Genomic DNA, 24,514 nt, shown 5'->3' with positions numbered 1-24,514 from the left:
CGAAAAAGAACAATAAGATGTGTAGCGTCTGGGGAATGGTTTCTAGTCCATTAATAATAATAATAATAATAATAATATCCAGTTATACCGTGTGAACATCTACACCTTCAGCTTTATAACAGTCTTCTAATACTCGGAGACTTAAAAACTGGCCACCCTTTAAACCATTGTTAAAAAATGCATCAAGACACTCATAATTGTTGCTACATAACAACTTGGTCATTCTCCGTCCGAAGTTACTATCTTTACCCTGAAATATATCCATTAATCCAATGAACTTTAAAACTCATAAAATATAACAATATATCAGCAACTTTAGACGGCGTTCATAGTATAAAATATGTGGAACATATGTGGTTCGGATGTTTGTTTCGGGTGGGTTTTTTCAGATGCATCAACCCGAATAGAATAAGTAATAATTTTATGGCATTAAAGTTATTTGTTTATTTGTAGCACAGTTTAAAGTTAGTTCTTTCATCTTTATCACCCTGATTACAATATGATATAATTCCGTGGATGTTTCTTCCTTGCCTCGAGTGTTATCCCGGTGGCTAAGTGGGTGAGACGCTGGCTCGCTAATCTGGAGGTTCCGTGTTCGATCGCTGCGTTGGTCGAGAACGTTCATCGGGATTTTCCGACGTGCCCCCCCCCCCCCTACCCCATAAGAGTGATGCAGGACGGAGGGCCTGACAAGGACAGCTGTCTAGTCGTTCGGATTTGAGTACACGTAAAAGATCCCTTGGCAGTTGGAATTCGATATATGTGTGAGCTGTAGTGCCACCGTCCGCGCATATTTTCCCCCATAGCACACTGTATGGCGTATACCCGTCTTTATTAGCCTAGTCATATCTTTATGAGGGGGGGGGGGCACAGTGGTTCCCAAAGGTCCCGGGTTCAACAGTGAAAGATCGACAGAATTGTCCAGACTAGTTAACCCGTGTCAGTCGTGATAGACGAGGAGGTGGGCAAGAACAACCAAGCGTCTGTCATATACCTGTTGAGAGAGAGAGAGAGTAGGTCATTTCGGAACTAACACATGGTTAAATTTTATTTCAATAATTCGCCTGCGAGTAGGGGACTTTAGGAGTGGGAGGAAATGGGAGGTCCGGTAGAAAATCCACGAGGTTGGGCATATACTTGTTGAGCTGCAGTTAAAGGAACAATTAGCAGATAGAATTCGATTGCAGAGTAGCCAGAAACGCTACTGTCGAGGCAACATGTTCCAAATAGCACATTGCATGACGTGTGCCCTTCTTCTTGGCGTATATACTGGTTGATGCGATTGATTGTCAGTTAGACTATATAAATACCTGTAAATAATTAACATCATATCTTCCACTCTCCAGTAATTCTATAGCTACACTGTTATTACCACCGACAATTGCATCTCTCATTTCCTCTATAATCATCAAGTCACCGCCGATCGGAGATTCGTGCTTGGCTATTCCAGGAGCTGAAAAACAATAACTATTACTTCTTAGCCATGTTTTAATACTGATGTCGTTGAGTCTAGGAGCGGCGAAAATATAATTACAATATTTCAAAAAAGGTTGATGTGATAAATAAGTCTAAAACATTGGATGTGACAAATACCGGTCTATTTTAATGAATTTCATGTAGGAGACGTTTAATCAGACGGATCCATATCGATACTTAGAAGTTCTACAAAAAGGCACACAGTAGCATAGCACACTGTAGAATAGCATATAGCACACTGTAGCATAGCATATAGCACACGTAGCATAGCACACTGTATCATAGCATATAGCACACTGTATCATAGCATATAGCACACTGTAGCATAGCATATAGCACACGTAGCATAGCACACTGTATCATAGCATATAGCACATTGTAGCATAGCACACTGTAGCATAACACTGTAGCATAGCATATAGCACACTGTAGCATAGCATATAGCACACTGTAGCATAGCACACTGTCGATACATAATAAGCGATATGTTAAAGATACATTTCATTTCTTTTGGCCTCAAATGTTATATAAATTATTGATTAGACATTTATTCACGTGGCAACCCGGATGGTCCCGACTTACAATATGTAGTATAATTGAGAACACAAGGTACAATTTTATGGATACACAATTGCTTGATAAAGACGAGAGTATCCTCGTCAAAACATCGCTTAGTATTAAATTCAGTAATTGTGTATCCATAAAATTGTACCTTGTGTTAATATGTTCAATATGCCAATCAAAGACGATATGTTAAGAACATTTCAAAACCTGATAACTTCGCTCAGAAACGAGTCATTTGACTGAAATTTTGAATATATTAATTTGTCTTTATCTATGTTTGAAATATTACAGCTCTTTATCTATATCTTATATACTGCATCTTTTATAAATGGAGGGCGAAGTGTCATCAGGGCTGTAGTCAGTCTGATTGAAACATAGATCCTATTTCGTTTCGTTTTTGATAGTTCAAAATTTTACTTGTCTTTACTAAACTAGGATCTGGAAGAGTTGTTATATAACCCGAGTTCTAGATGATGTGAGGGATTAGCCAATGAAACGGTCTGTTACGGCGAGTTTTTTGGCGTGAGGTGCACGGAACTGTGGGTAACTCACTAGAAACATCAACGCTGATACGCTGATTGGTTAATTGAAAGTCTGACGTCATAGTGTCAATAGCCGCTCGTATGACCTGACGCGACCTTCCACTATAACCGGGCAAATCTTCATGTAGTGTAGACCATCCAAAGTATAAAAAGAAACGAAACGAAATATAGATCTGTGTTTTAATCAGATTGGGCTGTAATTTCTCTTAGTTTACCATAACGGGATTCTTCAATCTGATACAAAAGAAACCGTCCAAAATCTTGTGATCTGTCTGAACTGAGATCATAAACGGCTACGGATTTCTTGTGATGGACAATGTTTTCTACGGCATCCATGATTTGTTGCAGTTCTTCACCACAGTAACTGACCCCCAGACATGTGCCGCGTTCGATCAGTATTTTTAATAGGCTGTGTCTCCTGTACAAAACCAAAATAAATCACATCAATTATTTGATTTTAAATAATAAGAAAACAATATACCATGTGTGTTTTATTAGCATAGAAGTCTTTTTTTTTATTCTTTATTTTTAGTTTGAATTTTCTGCTCGGGGGGGGGGGGGTACTTTGATATTGTGTCTTTGCGTAGTAACCGAATTTGCTGTATACCATCTTATGCCCATCGTCCGATACATTGTATGATTTGCTTCCATTACGATGCCTCGTATCACTGGTTAAAACATAGATATGACGTCACCCTTTGATGTTTTTAACCAGTATATAGGGGAATGTACGCTATTCTTAAACAATCGTATGTTATTTATAAAACTGTCTATTTTGCTGTATACCATCTTATGCCCATCGTCCGATACATTGTATGATTTGCTTCCATTACGATGCCTCGTATCACTGGTTAAAACATAGATATGACGTCACCCTTTGATGTTTTTAACCAGTATATAGGGGAATGTACGCTATTCTTAAACAATCGTATGTTATTTATAAAACTGTCTATTTTTTGTTAATAAATAATGGACAATTTTATAAATAATAGACGATTGTTTAAGAAAATACCAATAATAGACACGTATCTGAAAAATGAACATGTATTTTGGGATAATTTATTCTCTGAACAAATTAAATTACAGAACATGAAATTACTTTAAAACCTCATAGTTACCGAAATGTCACATGGCCGAATGTGGATTTCACGTGTTCGTCTACATAAGGAATTCCACTTAAATCCCTCCGTTATATGTCACTTATCCGTTTAATAGTATGTTCGGCACTATATCGATGATACGTTTTTATACGCCCACAACTTCACACCTTCTTTGTGGACACTCTACAGGTCTATATATCCAAAGATCTCGGTTCCTTTCGATATTGGCTTGTATGGGATCGTAACTTCATGTATTATGGCCCCTGACTGTACACACTAGAGGTCACAATTATTAGCCCATTTTGATGAAACTGAACACATGTGTGTTTATAACCCAAAGATCTCGATTCCTTGCGATAGTGGCGCATATCGGACCGTAACTTCCTGGATTATGGCCCCGGATTGAACAAAAAAACGTGTTTTGAGCCTGTGAAACCTATGCAGGTCACAATTTTTATCCGATTATAAAAAACGTCAAATATATCACCGTTACACCATAATGACAGTTGAGTTTGCATTTCGTGAATTGGTGTGTGCCTGTGATCCTGTATCCTGTCACTTATACCAGAGTATATATCAAATTTTAAATCAAAATTGGGACGGCTAGTACCCTCCATATTAACCACAGTACTAAGAATATTATCAATATCTAAATCATTCTCGTGAGGAGCCTTTCCATCACAACTTTGACGGCTATTATCCCCCATATCAAGAACATCACAATTATTACGGCTATTATCTTCCATATCGAGTGCATTACCAATGTAATCAGTATCCACATGCTTATCACATAATATATTCTCATTATTAATATTTGTTTTCGACTGTGTTGTAAACATGTCTCCATGTAAAATATTTTGGACTGTCTGTGTATGCTTGCATGGTATGACTGGAGTGTTTTGTCACATGCATTCATGAGCATGCGCATGATGTTTTAAGAATATATCCATTATTTTATGGCTTGTTGTTTTAGAAAACTATCCATTATTTGTATCTCTATGCTGCTATTTTTTAAGTTTGATAATAGCCTCAGACTGTCCATTATGTAAATACAAAGAAAAACTTCGGGGCTAACAGTCTTCGGCCATTATCCATCACATAATTTAATCTTTGTGGTAGTGGCAAAATGGTTTAACGCGCGTGCTTTAGATCATAAGGTCTGTCATTGAGTCATGTGTTGTGGTTTCAATTCCCCGCTTGTACATGACAAGGACTATGGTCGCCTGTCCAACGTTGTCTGTGAGTGGGGTGGATGGGGTGGAGGGTCTACTGGTCATCCGATTTCCTTCCACACCTAAAGACCCCTACTATTATAAAAATATAATTGAACCATATGTTAGTCATCAAGTGACCTAGTGTGTCAAGTGTGTGTCAAGTGTACGTCAAATGCTTTCTCTCTCTCTCTCTCTCTCTCTCTCTCTCTCTTATACACATAGCGGAATGTTCAAAAATTGATGTAGGCCACATTGAAGTCGGTAAAATGAATGTGGTAATGCATAAATCAACCAATATTATATTATTTAACTTACTCCTCATCTTTGGTTAACGGTAAAACTTGAGCCACGATATCAGCTACACCACCAAACCCCTACAATAAAAACACAAACAACCAAATAACTGGATGATTTAAATATCGATTTCAATTTCACTTTAAACACCGGCAATAAAAAGTTAAACTTGTTGAGGGGTGACCATCACGGGTCCGGCACTGTACAGCTCAGTGGACGTTTAAGGCTGCCCTCCCCCATCCCGGGTCGTGTTTTGATATGTTTTTTTTATGTGAAACAATGGTAAGAACAGCTGTATCATAAATAGATATATATTTATTTATTTACGGTAGTATTATAAGCTAATCATATATGTTTGCGCGTTTTAGTTAGTAAAACACCACGTCAATGTTATAAGATAATTATGTTTGCGCGTTTTAATTATGTTTATTAATTTAGTTAGTTAGTAAAACACAACGTCAATATTATAAGATAATTATGTTTGCGCGTTTTAATGATGTTTATTAATTTAGTTAGTTACTAAAACACGACGTGAATGTTATAAGCTAATTATGTTTGCGCGTTTTAATGATGATTATTAATTAAGTTAGTTAGTAAAAACCACGTCAATGTTATAAGATAATTATGTTTGCGCGTTTTAATGATGATCATTAATTAAGTTAATATAGTAAAACACCACGTCAATATTATAAGCTAATTATGTTTGCGCGTTTTAATGATGATTATAATTTAAGTTAGTTAGTAAAACACCACGTCAATGTTATAAGCTAATTATGTTTGCGCGTTTTAATGATGTTTATTAATTTAGTTAGTTAGTAAAACACCACGTCAATATTATAAGCTAATTATGTTTGCGCGTTTTAATGATGATTATTAATTTAGTTAATAATAATAATAATAATAATTCCATTTATATCGCGCTAGTTAGTAGAACACCACGTCAATGTTATAAGCTAATTATGTTTGCGCGTTTTAATGATGGTTATTAATTTAGTTAGTTAGTAAAACATCACGTCAATGTTATAAGATAATTATATGCGTTTGCTCGTTTTAATGATGATTATTAATTTAGTTAGTTAGTGAAACATCACTTCAATTTGTGTAGCACTATGCCGTACTATGAGTCGCTGGCTAGATGTGGAAAGTTCACAACGCATAAAAACTTCCCACATCCAACGTGTGACGCATACTTTCTATTCTGCTACATATTTTAATAGCCTTGTGATCGCCTAGTATTGTCTCTGGTTATTTTTTTCTTATTTTCTTCTACTATATTTTTTATCTCGGCCGGTAAGACATTTATCTACCAGAAATAACAATGCACCAGTTCGTTTCTACATTTTATATCAGGAACTGGTTAACGATATAATATAATGCTATTATTAATTTAAAGAGCTCAATTTCTATCAATCTTAACGCATTCCTCCCTTACTAAATATTATTTGCTCAGTATTAGGTAAAAGATCCCTTGAAACCATTTCAACGACACCAACAACATTTATAAGGTTATATAAGTATTCATCTCACCATCGATGGATAATTTTATATGTATTAAATCTTTAGCAAAGTAAAGTTCATATTTGTCCGATCCGTATTCTAAATTCGTCGACTTTTTGGGTTGAAATCGTGAAACAAGCTTATATTTTGAAGATTTCGACGTTTAGTTACAAAACAAAACAACAAATGTTGACATTTATCCTGAGTAGGTCTTCATAGTATGGATTTTGTAAGAAATCGTCACAAACTAGGTCATTGCGGGACGAACATATGCTTCAATTTTATTTCAATAATTTGCTAGCGCATAGGAATCTTTAGCAATGGGGGGAAACCCACGAGGTTAGGCGAACTTACCCCTTGTCATGTATAAGCGAGGGTGGAATGAAAAAGCTGATTCTCACCTTTATAAAAACTATTCTCAAACCATTTCTAATTGTTTCTTCAATAAACGGGAAGGCTTCTGTTCCGCCCCGTATTACCAATAAAATACCTAGCAAATGGAATAGTCATCGTAAATATTAGCACTCCGAGGTTAAACTTATTAATCAATGATCCTAGCGTTAAACGTAATAATCATTTGTCACCAGTTGAAGTTAAACTTATAATCATTTGTCATCAGTTGAAGTTAAACTTATAATCATTTGTCATAGGTTGAATTTAGACTTATAATCATTTGTCATAAGTTGAGGTTAGACTTATAATAATTTGCCATAAGTTGAAGTTAGACTTATAATCATTTGTCATCAGTTGAAGTTAGACTTATAATCATTTGTCATAAGTTGAAGTTAGACTTATAATCATTTGTCATCAGTTGAAGTTAGACTTATAATCATTTGTCATAAGTTGAAGTTAGACTTATAATCATTTGTCATCAGTTGAAGTTAAACTTATAATCATTTGTCATAAGTTGAAGTTAGACTTATAATCATTTGTCATAAGTTGAAGTTAAACATATAATCATTTTATAAGACAAAATTGAAAACTCATTTATACTCATACGTGTGATCAAGCTACTAGTGTAAATAGTGTAAAGTGTACAGAGTGTCATGACTGCTCCTTGAGTATGTAATTTTGGATTGAATTGGCGCTATATAAATATACATTATTATTATTATTTGTCATAAGTTGAAGTTAGACCTATAATCATTTGTCATAAGTTGAAGTTAAACTTATAATTATTTGTCATAGGTTGAAGTTATACTTATAATCATTTGTCATAAGTTGAAGTTAAACTTATAATCATTTGTCATAGGTTGAAGTTAGACTTATAATCATTTGACAAAATTTGAATTTAAACTTATAATCATTTGCCATAAGTTAAACTTATAATCATTTGTCATGAGTCGAAGTTACGTCGTTGCTACGATTTCAGTTATCCATTTTTTAATTTTAACTAAATCATGTGATCATGTTTAAATCCGTTGAAAATCACAACCATCCAATGGTCTAGAGATTTAAAGTTTGGATAAATATCTAAGTAAGTTATATTCATAGCACGGTTTTCATGAGGTAATAGGTTTAACCAAACCACAGTGGCCGAATGTACACGCCAATGTATACCCGAACGACTATACGTTTTCCTTTGCCAGGCCCTCTGTCCTGCACCGCTGGAAAATCCTGATGAAATTTCTCGACCCACACGGGATTGTTGCTGACTGAGTGCCTTAGAACTTACCTATTGAATATTGTCTCTCTAATGCCATTCGGTATTCGTCATTATCATCCACAAAGAAGAAATCTGTATGATTTGTTTCTAAATTCACGCTATTTTTATCATATATTTGACTGTACTTAAACTGCCATTTACCCTAAAATATACACATAAATTAAACAAAATACGTCCGGTTAAAAATATCAACTTTTAACCAAGGGGAGAGAACCTACAATGAATTAATCCCATTAATGAAATACCGTCTTAAAATAATTAACTCTCTATGTCGGGAAGGCTACACCAAGGGGAGATAACTTATGGTCAATTGACCTCATTAATGCAATACGTGTTATTATAATTAACTCTCTATGTATTAACTGATCTTAGATGTGAATTACTCTGAGGTAAGATAATCTAAGGTGGATTAACTTTATTAATAAAATACCTTGGTATTACAATTACCTCCCTCTATGTATTAATTGATCTTATTTGGGAATATCATACAAAGGGGGGATAATTATTAATGAAATACCCTGTTACTATAGTTGCCTATGTATCTATTAACCCCCGTTTATGACATACCTTGCTCCGTCCTCTGTGTATTAATTGATCTTATTTGGGAATGTTACACCAAGGGGAGATAACTATTAATGAAATATCTTGTTACTATAGTTGCCTATGTATCTATTAACCCCATTAACGACATACCTTGCTCCGCCCTTTGTGTATTAATTGATCTTACTTGGGAATGTTACACCAAGGGGAGATAACTATTAATGAAATATCTTGTTACTATAGTTACCTGTCTATCTATTAACTGGTCTTTATTGGGAATGTTACTCCAAGGTACAACTCCTATAACAGGTGTCAATTTAATATATCCGTTAGATCCGGTTAATAAATTCATCTTCTTACATGATTTACCAACAAGTCTGTTGATTGTGGTGTTCACGCCATTCGTTACAAAACAGATATCTACAGGATAAAAGAAGGGAAATATTAAATTACAGATCAATGCGACGGATTCGAGTTTTCTTCTCCGGTTTATTGACCGCCATTGCCCAGTAAAAGATAAATCCAGTAATAAATTAAAGGTACGGATTTCACTTACTCTTCGTGAGTTTGGGCGGTTGAGAGAGAGGGAGAAGGGTAAGGGTCTTTAGCAGTGGGAGGAAACCGGAGGACCCGTAGAAAACCCACGAGGTTGGACAGGCGAACCTACTCCTTGTCACGAACAACCGGCGAATCGAAACCACGACCGTATGATACAGCGCGCACGTATTAACCATTCGGCCATCCACCCCCCTTTGGGCGGTTGAGTGACCGAATGACATACGGAGAGTGCTTTAGATCATACGGTTTGGCATGGGGTCAAATGGTGTGCTTTGGATTCACCGCTTGTACGTGACAAGGTGACAAGAAGTAGGGTCACCTGCCCAGCCTCGTTGGATTTTCCGGGTCGTACGGTTTCCTCCTCTCTCTCTTCTCGGATTTACTTTGATTAATGTGTTTGATAGATGGCATATAAATTACCGAGGAACCTAGTATACATTAGCGTGAACGTGACAGTTGGAATTCGAAATAAGGGTACACCGTGGTGCTGCTGTTCGGGCAAAAATTACCCTCATAGCACACTGTATAACGAATTCCCGTCTCCATTAGCCCAATCGGACGTTAAGCCCCACTGCATAACAAAAACTACCAGTAACCATCCTCTCCGTTATCCCAGTCGGAGCAGAACAGTAGGACGTTACAGTATTTCATTTTATTTCAATCTCGTCTCCACCATACACTCAACGACTCCACAATAACAACCGAATCAGTCATTAGTAATATTAGAATATCCTTTTATCACCCAATAACACATTCTAAAGTAGGTATCGCCTGTGTGATAAATTTCATAATCAACTGCGATATCTCCTTAAGAGATATCACTTTACATGAATTTGATTGCTGAATTAAAAAGGTACTACTTTATTTATTTTCAATGAACAATTTATTTTTTTATTAAAAGTAACTTCTTCTTTCTTTATTAAAAAGGAACTATTTTTATTCAATTGGCCATGATGGAAACATTGGGTCAATATAAAGGACTTTGCAATGGTTGAATTGCTGTCAAAACAATGATGTATCACTACGCCGTAATGTAATCAGGTTCAGTAAATTATATTTATTTATTTTTGCATGTAAGAAAGGATTGGGTGATAAATAAAATCTCCTACTCGCCTTTTTTGATATCAAAATATATCTAAAGCCTCGGTTTTTATTTTACTTTATCGACTTGTGTTGATATCAAAAACGATTTTTAAGAGATTCTCTATATATTCTTATGTATTATAAAACAATTCACTTCGACCAAGAATAACAAGACCGTAAACTGTTCTACACGCAGAACGGTCCCAAAGTGAAAAAAACAAATTCACATCATAAGATATGAAGACTTTACTTCGTTCATATTTCTCTGCAATATCTGTAAAACCGTGACGTAATATTTCCTTTGACTGTTTCGACATTAGGATGTTGTGATTTCCTCCTACGATAGAAATCAGTTTTCTTGGGTTGTTCCATCTTCGTTGACTTCTAGTCAGTAGTTGTGGGAGTAACTGGACATCATCAGTTTTCATGAACTGGAAATGAGAAAACCAAATTGACAATATAAGATTGAATAGTGGGGTGGGGGTGGGGGTATACATTCTTTTCGCGTATCATGCTATTAGAAATAATTGTGGTGATTCTTTTACAAGATCATATTCTTTCTCTGTGTGTGTTTAAACATACATTAGGCAAGAGCTAAATCTGCCTATTGCAGGACTTTCTTTAGACCTGAATTGTTATATAAACTATTAATTAGACATTTATTAACTTATCCATACCATAATCAACTCTTGATGGCATCGGATACTCGAGATTTTAACTAGATTAGAACGGTTCGTCATTTAAAATTTAATTTAAAAATGGAAAAGCAAGGCCAAATCCCAATTAAACTAAACACATTGATAACTTGCTTCAGAACGAAATAATTTGTTTGAAATTTTCAATATTTTCATTTTACATTATTTACTCCGAATAATTAATCCAAGTGGTGATTATTTGATATCTCATAACATAATTTATAGGCCTTAAAAGGAAATAAACGAAATGGCCAATAATTTTCTTTATAGATTGCCGAATTCTGTTTACTGTCGCTTCTAGTATGGAATGCATCTTGGATATTATTGTTTAAAATTCACCATGGGTCGAATATTGTTGATATTTACATCAAAGCCAAAATGCACGGAAGTGAACGTAAGCATTTCTTGACTATGAAATTGATATTTCTATAGGGACTCATATTTTGATAACGTTATGGTACCTGAAAATATCGTACACGCAAAATCTTATTTTAATTCACGTGTTAAATGAACACGGATGAGACGAAAAACCGAGGTCCCGTGTATACATTAGAATGCACGTAAAAGAGCTCTTGGCAGTTGGAATTCGATATAAGAGTAGGCGATAGTGCCGCTGCCCGGGCACAATTTCCCTCATAGCACACTGTATGGCGTATGCCCGTCTTCATTAGCCCAGTATAGGAGCAGAACAGTAGGACCTTAAACTCCATTTCATTTCGTTAATGAACACGCGTACAGCTGTGGCGGCTTTTTTGATGATTATCCAATCAACAATCTTAATCTCCTGACCACCAGCTGGCGCTAATGTGTTAATTAATTGATGAGATTAACCTCACCAAAGTTATATTATACGGTCGCATGCCACTATGCCCACTTTTCTAATAAAAACAAGTTTCACTCAGGCGACGAACATTAGAGGGAACAATAGAGAGATTAACAAGGAATTAATTAGTGTGGTCAGTACTTAGCACATATCTCCTGATATATGAACTACAGTTCACCTGCATTTGCAGAAGTAAACTGGAAGTGACTAAATATTCAGTCTTATGATTGACGAGATGAACTCACTCTAATCGTTAAATTGATGAATTTTATAATAACATGATTACACTTGAATATAATATGAATAATGTTCAGCACACATTACACTGTCTTTATAAGGACACACAGAAGTCATACTGCCATATTTCATCATGTATGATATATCAAACAGAAAAATAAAAATAAAACTTTATACAGTAATATCTATATTTTTTTTCCTTCCAAGTGCCCACAATCAACTAATCCTAATCTGCTTAATATACTAATCCGCTTAATACACTAATCCAATTAAGAATTAATTGGACTTAATCCAATCCCTTATTTTTCAAAAGTGGGCATAGTGGGGGCACACCTATTATACAATGTACACAACAGACTACTATGATGTGAATATTATGTCGTATGTGTTGTGGATGTTTCGTTACGAAAGAAGTGCATTTACTACGATTTTCGTCGTCAGCACCCTTGAAATCCTAAATCAAAAAAACACATTAAACGGCAAAATAGCAAATGAATTTCGGAAATCGTCGGATCAAATTTTGACTACGATTTTCGTCTTCAGCACCCCTGAAAATCCATGGAAAGATATATTCAACGACAAAACAGCAAATAAATGGCCTGATTGCTATGGGATTTTGTTTTGGAACATACCAAATCTTTGACTTGCTTTTTCTCAAAACTTACTTTTGTGAGTTGGGTAGTTTCTAATGGACACAGCTCAGTCAATTGTTGCCCAATTCAAACAAACTATACATCAAATTGAAGGTAATGAGTTGGAGAATGTGAAAATAACAATAAAAATAAATCAATGTCTTCATTGCGACTCAGTATGCTATAGGGGGGGGGGGGGGGTCACATATACCTTATCTTTAATTTTGTGATCAGAATGACTCGTAAGATCCGAACAACTCGCTTACAAGCCTGGGTGTCTTTTTTTAGAATATTATAATGATACAATTTATGTAGAAATGACCAAGTTACACCTCTGTACCGTTCAATCAAGTAACCCTTCTCGATCATTCGTTCGTGCTTTCGTTTCTAGATTTTTACGTCCACTTCCACCTAGGGTGATATCGTAGACAACCTTCTGGATCAAAGGAGCAATTCCTTTTATACATGTACAAGCGTGCACGAGCTTATTCAGAGTTCATATTGGAAAACTTTTGGTGTCAAGGCGACTGCAGTTCGGTTGCTTTATTTAAAAAGATAACTGATATTAAACTGTAAATTGACTAATCTATATCCGTGTGAGGTCGCACTAGTCAGAAAAGATAGTTTTGAGAAAAAGCAAGTTAAAGATATTGTTATGTTCTAACTCTACATCACATAGCAACCACGCCATAATATATTTGTTAATTTTTGTTTAATATTTCTCTCGGTGTTATAATTTAGAACCACAGAGACTAGTCCATACATTAGTAATGTACGGCTTGTGTATTAAATCTTTTATGGGAATAAATTCTGTTAATCTCACCACTTAATTAGCACCTTGGTGTTATAGTGCTCAAGAGATTAAGAATGTTGATTGGGTAAGTTTACCGACGTCAGTAGAGCGTAAACTCATTAACTATATAAATTTCTGGTTAAGTTTATTGATAAACTGTATCATTAAAAGAAAATTTGTTATCGGTGTGACTATTGTAGAAAAACTCAAACGAAAATTTCGGATATGTAACTGGCAAATTTTAAGACATAAAAATGCTCTATTTGTTGAAAATATTTTAACAAAAGTTTCGCTATAGTGTTCGTAATTTCTTTTAATTTCTCGTGTTTTGAATTGTCAGAGTTTTGAATATGTTATATAGTGTAGTTATAAATGTGTGTTTTTTGATAATTTTCAATGTGCTTTTATATGTATTTCTACAGCCTTAGTTTAATAAAACATTAATCATACGGGATATCTACATGACTTTCGAATTTCGCACAAGAGAGATATCCCAAGATCGAACGTTGTACATGTTTAATTTCTCTCTTCAAACTTAGATGACATCTACCCCTCCCCGACAGATGACTTCTAATGTGTTCACTAAAATCATTGTATACTACCGAAACGTTTTATTTGCATTTGAATTTAAACATATTATCTATATCAAAAAAATGTTTTACCCTTGCAAGTTGATTATCATCGTTATCAAATTCAAATTCACCAAAAACATCAGTGGATTCATGTTGACTTCTGAGATTACCACAAGTACACACGGGGTTTAAACCAACCACCTTACTAAAATATAAAATTTAAATCTATATCGATATCACTTCATAATGAAATGAAATGAAATGGGGTTTAGCGTCCTACGGTTCTGCTCCGAACTGGGCTACTGAAGACAGGAATACGCCATACAGTGTGCTGTAAGGGATCTTTTACGTACACGCCAATGTGGCGGGTTGGATGGCTGAATGGTTAGCGTGCGCGCGCTGTATCATAAACTCTGTCATTGAGTCGACTGGCGTGGTTTCGAATCCCCGGTTGTACGTTACAAGGAGTAGGGTCGCCTGTCCAACCTCGTGGGTTTTCTCCGGGCCCTCCCGTTTCCTCCCACTGCTAAAGACCCCTATGCGCAAGCGAATTAGTGAAATAAAATTAAAACCATGTTAGTCCCGAAATGACCTAGTTTGTGTCGAGTGGACGTTAAACGCCATTTCTCTCTCCCTCACACGCCAATGTGTACACGGGACCACGGTTTTTCGTCCCATCCGAAAGACTAGACAGATGCCCTAGTCAGGCCCTCCGCCATGCATCACTGACAAGAGGGAATCACGCCGAAAAATCTGGATGAACTTTCTCGGCCAATGCAGGGATCGAACCCGTGACCTCGAGGCTAGCGAGCCAGCGTCTTACCCACTTAGCCACCGTGGCTCTCTTCATCAATAAAAAATATCATATTTCGTTCATAATAACTCTTAAAGATTATTAAAGAATCAGATATCGTTATTATCCTCGTGTTCTAATTCCCTGTCGTCTACGAAACGTCCGTTGTTTGTTTATAATTAGCTCCACTTGAAAACAGACACCAAGCGAGTTGATCAAATTTTAATTCCTACATCGACAAATCTTCTCGAATGATGAGAAGTATTTATTCTGCTTCCATTTACATTGTTTGTCCCCGTGTGTATAACAGATATAAAACACATTAGAACTGATGTATCAAATAGGTCACACATTTTTCATCATGTTGGTTATACCCCCATTTCACTGGGCCACGGAGGACTTGCGGAAGGAAATCCGCAAGTGTACCGCAAAGTCCGTAAGTCTTTCCTCTCACTCCGTATGGCTCCGCCAGGAAGCCCAGTGAATCCGTAGTCATTCCTCGTCGTCCACAGACTTTTGCGAGCCCAAATTGTTCCGCGAACGTTCCTTAAAATATCGTTTGCGGAAAAATTTTCCGTGCTCTTCCGCAATTAAATCGGGATCGATCCGAGAGTCTTCCGCTGTTATTCCGTATACAAACGTAGTTGCCGCAAGTTGTCCACATGTATACCGCAGGCATTCCGTCACTTTCCGCGAGTGTTATATGGTTACGGATGACCTTCGTTCATGTAAGGAAGAATAAGGAAGACCTTCGCCTGCGAAAGGAAAGCGCGGTATATCAAGGAATGTTTACGGAAAAGATGCGGATGAGACGCACAAGAACGAGGGATAGCCGACCTGACGACAGATTAGTTACGGATTAGGCGCGGTTAATATACGGGTCATTTGAGTACTGCATGCGGTACGCGAGGACTACTTGCAGAAGCAGCGAATCAATCGCGGGTTGTTTGCGGACTTCCCGCGGAAAAAAATTTCAGGGTATAGAATCCGTGGGAAGCCGACCTCCATTTATAGATATTTCTACCTCGACGGCAGAGCTGCGGGAAAAAAATCGCGAAAAAATTGCGGAACACATGGGAATGAGCACGGAAGACATAAGGATAATTTGCGGGTCACACCCGGCAGTAGCAGAATAACTGCGGTATCTGGCGATACTAATCCGTTTGGCACGGTAGAACTGCGGAATAATCTGTGAGTACTTGCGTTATACGCGGAATAAATGCGCAACAAGTGCGGACGATCTTCGGCAACAGCGTTTGGTCTCGGATCAATCACGGCGTACCTGCGGAAAAATTGGTAAAGAGCACATGATTTGCACGTGATTTCGCCTATAAAATTGCTGCACCCTTCTTTTTACAACTAGGCTTCCCCTTTGGCATCTTAAAACAATTGTTTGCAATACCTGTTGTGGATGACGAGGTAGAAATATCTATGAATGAAGGATGACTTTGCACGGATTTTATACCCTGCAAATTGTTCCGCGGGAAGTCCGCAAACAGTCCGCAATTGATTCGCGGCTTCCGCAGGTAGTCCGCAAACGAGTCGTATATTAACCTCGCCTAATCCGTGACTAACCCGTCATCACACCGCTCTGTAATGCATCATTATCCATGGCGTCAGGTTATTTAGGCCACTTCAGTATCTCATTCGCGTCTAATCCGTAACATTTCGTGATTATACCGCGCTTTTATTTCGCAGGCGAAGGTCTTCCGTATTTTACCTTACACGAACGCATGTAATCCGTGACTATTTGACACCCGCGGAAAGTGACGGAATGTCTGCGGTATACATGCGGCAACTGCCTTTGTATACGGAATAACAGCGGAAAACTTGCGAATGTTAGGGGTCACTCCCGGTTTAACAATGGAAGAGCACGAACAAATTTTTCCGCAAACGTTCTTTCTGTCTTCAAAACAGTGATTTTATCGGCGGAATCCGGTGCCCTCCTTTGATCTTTACCGATTTTCCGCAGGTACGTCGCGAATGGTCTGAGACGAAACGCGGTTGCCGAAGATGGTCCGCGCTTGTTCCGCAGTCATTCCGAAGTTTTACCTTGCCAAACGGATTAGTACCGCCAGCTACCGCAGTTATCCCGCGTATTTTCCGCCATTGCCGAGTGTAGCCCGCAAGTTGTCCGAATATCTTCCGTGACGATCTGGGCGCATTCCTAATTGTTCCGCAGTTTCTCCGCCGCTTCGTCGTGATTTCTACCATAGTTTACCCGTATGTGTTCCGAAGATACCGTGACTGTTCCGAAGGTATTCCGAGAGCGTGTGAAATGGACATTTTCCGTGGAATTATTTTTCCACTTTTCCGCGTAAAAATGCCGAAGCTCTTCCGTAGAAGCCATTCCGCCGGCGTCCGTGAGTACCGCAGCTTTCCGCAGCTCAGTGAAATGGGGGTATTATTCTCGGCAGCGAAGCCGATACGACGTATATTCATAACATAGACAGTTCTCCTTGACCAGCATGGACATAATGAGCATATTTCCACGGCATTAACATGGGAATGTTACTAAATGTGTGAATTATACCTTAGTAACAGTAACATATGGGGTTGTTAATCCTGAACAATAATCAAAATGAATTAATGAAGAGATTATACTTTTAAAAAAACTTTTTACTAACTCATCAAGTCTACTTCGTGTGTGTAGAGGTTCAAGATATTTATGGTATTGGCATTTTTTCTGTACATGTGACTTTATCCAGCGAACTTCGTCTTCTTCTTCCTGGAAATAAATTAATAGCCCAGACTAAAACCTAGGGCCTTAAGATCTAGGGCGAAACGGATAATGTGTATATAGCAATGATCTTCCTAAGTGTGCCGCAAAATTTTTAACGGAACTCTAAAAAAATGCCGTCTATGACTTGCCATGTTTAAATTTTCAAAATTCAAATATTTTTCATATATATTTAGCCACATGTGCCGCTATTTGTTCATGTGTTCCAAGGTGTGCCGTTGGCAAATAAAGGTTGAGAATCACTGGTATATAGTTTTGACACTGTCAGAAGCATTTCTTATACACAGTGTAGTCTTAAACATGGAGAGAGAGAAGAGAGAGAGAGAGAGAGAGAGAGAAATAAATTTTATTTCAACAATTCGCTACCGCATAGGAGTCTTTAACAGTGTGGAGGGGGGGGGGGCAGAGGTTGGACATGCGGACTCTACTCTTTGTTATGTACAATTAGCGGGGAATCGAACCTACACCACTTGACTCCATGACAGACCTTATGATCAAACGCGCAAGCGTTAACAAAGCCTGCCACTGACTTGCAGCTCTGTCTAAATTTATTGAGTATCTTTCCGTCAAGGCAGAAAGCCGATGTTACAAATCAAATTGAACCCTTAAGCTAGACACCATGCATATTTGGTCACTGACCTAAACTCTGCGAATGGATGATATCGCGGTGTTGCTGTTGGCAACGATTTCATTATCCCGGTTGTTGCAGAAAAGTTGCACGTTTAAAAATGGAACATAATCAAATAAAACATTATTTGGTTATGAACCAAAGTTCCCAAATGACGAGTAGACGTTAAACCCTAATTCTCACTCTCTTTTAAAACGCCACAGTGAAATAATCCATGGTAATTGTTATCCATTAAACATATGTTATGCACGAGCTAAATCTGGATATTGCAGATCTTTCTTAGGGCCTTAAAAATGTTATAAAAATTATTGATGAGACATTAATTAATTTATCCAGACCATAATCAACTCGCGATGTCATCTGATGGTCCCAATTTTTAAACAGATTTGAATCCGATCTGCGATTCAACGACTGCGCATGATAATCGTAAAAATGGATAATCGAGATTTTGTAACTTGTCATAACAAGGGTAACAATGACAATCGGAGCTACAGTGTTTTTGAAATTCGTTTTTCTCCGATCAGAGTGAAATAATTTAACCGAAATTTTTAGCAAATTCTCGTCACGTTATCTTTTTTTTTTAACTTTACAGTGCACTTTATTTAATCTTCCATAATGTCCCTTTATTTGGGCCTAGTTTTTTTATTTGAATCGATTTCATTTGTAAAAGATGCTAATAAGTTAGTGTTGTATGGTGCGAGACGCGGTGAATTGGGGGGGGGGATTGGATAGCCGGATGGTTGGCGCGTGCGCGTTGTATCATAAGGTCTGTCATTGGGTCAAGTGGATTGGTTTCGATTCCCCGAATGTACGTAACAAGGAGTAGGGTCGTCTGTCTCGGGGTCCTCCGGTTTCCTACCACTGCTAAAGACCCCTACGTGCAAGCGAATTATTGAAATAACATTGAATCATATGTTAGTCCAGAAATTACCTAGTTTGTATCAAGTGGACGTTAAACTCCACCCCTCTCTCTCTCTCTCTCTCTCGACGCAGTGACTCAATGAGTAAGGCTCTAGTCAAGGGGTCCCGTGGGTTTGACAACAAACAGCGTCTAGTCGTTTGATGGAGACAACCACACGTGGTCATGTGTACATGTTGACGTGTACGTACATATAACCCTCAGCAGTTACACAGTTTTATTACAAGCCTCTTCTTAACATCTTAACATAGAGTTCTCCGGGTACTCCGGTTTCCATCCACACACAAAAACCCCTGTCATTATAGAAATATAATTGGACCATATGTTACAACTCAAACGATTTAGTGTGTGTGTCAAGTGTACGTTTTCTCCAAGTCCTCCGGTTTCCCCACCCTGGTAAACCCCCGGACGCGCAAGGGATTTATTAAAATAAAATTGAACCATATGTTATTACCGAAATGACCTAGTTTGCGTCGAGTGGACGTTAAACTATCTCGCTCTCTCTCACAAATTATTTACTCTCTCTTTCTCTCTCCCTCTCTTTCTCTCTCTCTCTTTCTCTCTCCTCTCTCCCTCTCTCTTTCTCTCTCCCTCTCTCTTTCTCTTTCTCTCTCTTTCTCTCTCCCCCTCTCTCTCTCCCTCTCTCTCTTTCTCTCCCCCTCTCCCCCTCTCTCCCCCTCTCTCTCTCCCTCTCTCTCTTTCTCTCTCCCTCTCTCTCTTTCTCTCCCCCTCTCCCCCTCTCTCCCCCTCTCTCTCTCCCTCTCTCTCTTTCTCTCTCCCTCTCTCTCTTTCTCTCCCCCTCTCTCCCCCTCTCTCTCTCCCTCTCTCTCTTTCTCTCTCCCTCTCTTTCTCTCTTTCTCTCTCCCTCTCTCTCCCCCTCTCTCTCTCCCTCTCTCCCCCTCTCTCTCTCCCTCTCTCTCTCTCTCTTGTATTATATACAAACCTGTTCTTCATAGTAATCAAGACGTGGAGTATCATCCACAGCTTTGTTGGTTGACATCTCATGTGAACCATCACTAGGAATCTCTTTATCACCAACTGTCTTTAATTCCACGGCAGCACCAGATTCAGATTCACTACTCATATCCTCTTGTGTTCTGAGTCTCTTACATGATTTTTCTTATTTCTGTTCACAAACAAGAAAGTTTAATTTTAAATTTATTAAAGATACATTATGGGCGATAAGATAAGGAGATGGCAGTTCTCGCTATAATAGTTAAAAACTAGATAGTGTAAAGGTAATTTGCTGAAAATTTCAGTCAAATTGATCCACTATGAGCTGAGAAAGAAGCGGGTGAAAATTTTGCATAGTCTCGGTCATCAGTACTAAAATCATTTATATAAAAAGCTTAGTCTCGATTATCCACTTTTTCTGATTACATTATCAACGGCCGTTAGCGGCATATAGGAATCTAATCCAGCCAACATCGAAGGCTAGCCTTGACATCGAGAGTTTATTATGGTCTGGATAAGTTAATTAATCTCGGTCATCAGTACTAAAATCATTTATATAAAAAGCATAGTCTCGATTATCCACTTTTTCTGATTTAATTATCAACGGCCGTTAGCGGCATATAGGAATCTAATCCAGCCAACATCGAAGGCTAGCCTTGACATCAAGAGTTTATTATGGTCTGGATAAGTTAATTAATGTCTAATTGATAATTTAGATAACATTTCAGGCCTAAAGAAAGACTTGTAATAAACAGATTTTGCTCTAGCATAATGCATGTTTAATCAACTGGAGGTTCAGTAAATGTACTATAAAAAATTGGAGAGCCGAGATTCCTTGATGGGTTAGACGTTGGCTCGCTAACTAAGGGGGTCTCATGTTCGAGTCTTTTGATGGGACGAAATTCATGTACATATTGGTGCGCACGTAAAATAACCCTCTACATTTGGAATTCAATGGACAATGGACAAAATTTATCTCATAGCACACTGTATTGGGTATGCCCATCTTCATAAGCCTAATCGGGGTATAACAGTAGGACGTTAAACCCCATTTCATTTAATACTTTTTCTAAACTCAAGAAACTCAAGAAATAAAGAGAAACATTTGTCCACCAAATCGTTTGTAAATTGAGTGAACAAAGGCGGGGAAGGTATATCGCCCTGGCGCAATCCCGCGTGGCAGCTTAAATAGTCACATTATTGCGACACAATATTGTAATCAAAGCATGCATTTTATTTGTGTATCAATCTCTTATGCCCCAATGTATGAATCCGGATGTGTGGATGTTACATTATCGATTAATGGATTGTATATGTCACTGATATATCCCCGATTGTATCAACGATTACTAGGTAAATTTACTACTGTATAGGTTATTGGATTATATAAGTCACTGATTATATCCACAGTTCCTTAGATCACTCGTATATATCACGCCTCAGTGTGTCAATTCACTTTCTTTTAAAATTAAATTCGCATACAGTGTGTGAATATTTATATACTGACACCATTTAAAGTCGAATTCTACGAAATTTGTCTTACCCTGAACACTAGATTGTACTTTGTGTATTATTATTAACATGTAAAACACTGGTCGTATTTACCTGTTATGATTCTCTTCTGTTGTCAATAATTCAACTTTTGATTTTGTCCATTAAGCACACGGTTAGTTGTGTTACATCCTGCACGACCGCTCCTAGTGTAAAAGTTAATCACCGTTTATAACTGTCAAGGACTAGTTAGTATGTTTGGTATTTTGTTGTACTGAGTGGAAATTGATGAGGCGTGACATGTAGACTATGTTATTGAATATATCATGAATATTATATGTACGGTGTACTGTGTATTATACCTGTAGGATATGACTATACAATCATATAATACCGGACATGGCAACCGGACAATAGTTAGAGAGATATTGGGTTTAACGTCCATTCGATACAGGCTAGATCATTGCAGAACTAACATATGGTTTAATTTAATTTCAATAATTCGCTTGCACGTAGGGGTATTTGGCAGTGGGAGGAAACCGAAGGACCCGGAGAAAACCCACGAGGTTAGACAAGCAACCCTACTTCTTGTCACGTACAACCGGGGATTACTACTGGTCCTCCAGTTTCATCCCATTGCTAAAGATCCCTATGGTGGAAGTGGACGGAAAACTCTAGGAACGAACGAACGTCACTTCGGTGTAAGCGGACGTTAATAAAGCTAATCCGCCACTTACTCGATATATTCACAATGAATCACTGCGTTAGTATTATTCGTTTTAATGAATTTCGTGTCGGTCAGTTTACGGGTATAGATACGAGCAGGATCTAAAGCAATAAATCACCACGCACTGATTCAATCAAAATCTTTAAAGGGTATATCTATGAGGAGTTCCTTCAAATATTATATTTTAGTGAGAACTGACCAAAGTTTTGCTGCGTCGCAGCCCGACAGCCATTTACAACAATAGGCCCACACATAGGCATACATGAATCTGAGGATTTATGTCCACTTAACCAGAATTCAGAGATACGTAAGCCCAACCAATCAAAATCTTTAAAGGGTATATCTATGAGGAGTTCCTTCAAATATTATATTTTAGTGAGAACTGACCAAAGTTTTGCTGCGTCGCAGCCCGACAGCCATTTACAACAATAGGCCCACACATAGGCATACATGAATCTGAGGATTTATGTCCACTTAACCAGAATTCAGAGATACGTAAGCCCAACCATGGGCTCGAAAATCTTTGAAAGATACATGGTTTGTAGCATCATTTTGGTGTATATCTGGGGTAAATGGGGATGACTTCGCTAAAATAACATGTGACATATCAAATACATGTACTACGTTTTAGTTTTACTCATGTAATAATAATCAGCTGTACATGATTTTGATAAGAAGTTTTAAGCCAGCAAACAAATGGATAAACAAAAACATCTATAAAAAAAATTAATCACATAAACTATTGAGTCTGTCTAGAGCGATCAACACTGATGTCCTCACAATTATTGTACGGTTCGACAGGCCCGGACTAGGCCCAATTACCTAACGGTCCCGGATACCCTGATGGTGACGAGGGCTTCAAACTGGTCGGAGATGGATTATAATATTTAATTCACCGAAGTGGCCTGACATAATCGGATTCTAATCCCACCAACACACAGGAAAGTAACCGATTTTCGTCTACTTTACGAATAAGTTATAATGTATTTTGTTCATTAATTTTTACCAACAATTCTTTTAAAACATTACTCAGCACCTATCCGAGCCCCTCTCGGCTCTGGACCCTGGACAAGTGTCTCATCTGCTCCCCCCCCCATCCCCCGACACACATACAGAGATCAGAGATCATTTTGACAAAACACTGGGAATTTACACAAGAAACATACTAAATACATGTATTTAGTACTACTAAGTATACAAATCTATTCTTGTATATCTTCAAGGGAATAAAGTCGTACACGAAGCACGTTATATATTACAAGATTTTAGCTTTGTATCATATTCTTATTATTGTCATGTTATGTTTGCTATTTTATGAAAAAATTATGATTAAAACCATTAATAAAATAAATTCCTCCAGCGTTTATTACATGTATTCAGCTTAAAAGGAAGATATCATTTTGTTAAAAGATCAATGAAGAAACGGGATATTAGATAAATAAATAATGTATATAGAACCTTAGATCGTCCGATTCTTTCAAAACCAAACGCCCTTTTCAACCTGAACAATGCTATAAAATAATGCCAGGGTGACGGATGTTAAACAATTAATGACGCTTCTATATTCTTTATGTAAGAAACTAATCATGCAGATTGAGAAACATTAATAACAATCTGATTATTAAAGATACACTATGTAGATTTAGATAAAGAACTAGTCATTATTGCTATAATAGTTCGAAAATAAATAATGTAAAATGAACAATTTGAAAATTTCATTCAAATTACTCTATTGCGAGCGAAGATATTAACCTTTGAAGGTTTGACAAGTGGTGTGCAATAATGCAAATACGGTACTGGTTGTTCGAAGCTCAGTTTCGCTCCTCCATTTTTAAATTAAATCAAAATATGGCTGAACCTTTCTAATCTATTTAATATCGGAGAAATCTGATGCCATCGAGAGTTGATTATGGCCTGGATCAGTTAATTAATGTTTAACTTATAATTTAGATAACATTTGAGGCCTAAAGACAGAC

General features: G+C 37.4%; 1 protein-coding gene across 2 annotated transcripts in view; it reads right to left on the bottom strand.

Annotated features, from left to right (window-relative positions):
* Nucleotides 1-22,043, bottom strand: part of LOC126824565 (transient receptor potential cation channel subfamily M member 2) — a 37,728-nt gene extending 15,685 nt beyond the window's left edge. For both annotated transcript variants that reach the window (XM_050553797.2, XM_050553798.2), the window contains exons 1-12: nucleotides 21,926-22,043; nucleotides 20,310-20,492; nucleotides 17,707-17,807; nucleotides 14,377-14,491; nucleotides 10,785-10,965; nucleotides 9,141-9,313; nucleotides 8,363-8,495; nucleotides 7,089-7,177; nucleotides 5,212-5,270; nucleotides 2,798-3,000; nucleotides 1,311-1,453; nucleotides 89-250 (exon numbers count right to left, since the gene is read on the bottom strand). In XM_050553797.2, coding sequence (XP_050409754.2) covers nucleotides 89-250; nucleotides 1,311-1,453; nucleotides 2,798-3,000; nucleotides 5,212-5,270; nucleotides 7,089-7,177; nucleotides 8,363-8,495; nucleotides 9,141-9,313; nucleotides 10,785-10,965; nucleotides 14,377-14,491; nucleotides 17,707-17,807; nucleotides 20,310-20,450 — 1,500 coding nt within the window. In that variant the 5' untranslated portion in view covers nucleotides 20,451-20,492; nucleotides 21,926-22,043. The remainder of the gene's footprint in view (nucleotides 1-88; nucleotides 251-1,310; nucleotides 1,454-2,797; nucleotides 3,001-5,211; nucleotides 5,271-7,088; nucleotides 7,178-8,362; nucleotides 8,496-9,140; nucleotides 9,314-10,784; nucleotides 10,966-14,376; nucleotides 14,492-17,706; nucleotides 17,808-20,309; nucleotides 20,493-21,925) is intronic.
* Between the last annotated feature and the right edge of the window lie 2,471 nt (nucleotides 22,044-24,514).

This window comes from Patella vulgata, chromosome 6 (genome assembly GCF_932274485.2).
Source record: "Patella vulgata chromosome 6, xgPatVulg1.2, whole genome shotgun sequence".
NCBI classification, from domain to species: Eukaryota; Metazoa; Mollusca; class Gastropoda; family Patellidae; genus Patella; species Patella vulgata.
Note: the sequence above shows the minus strand (reverse complement) of the source record. Positions and strands in the feature narration are given on the sequence as shown.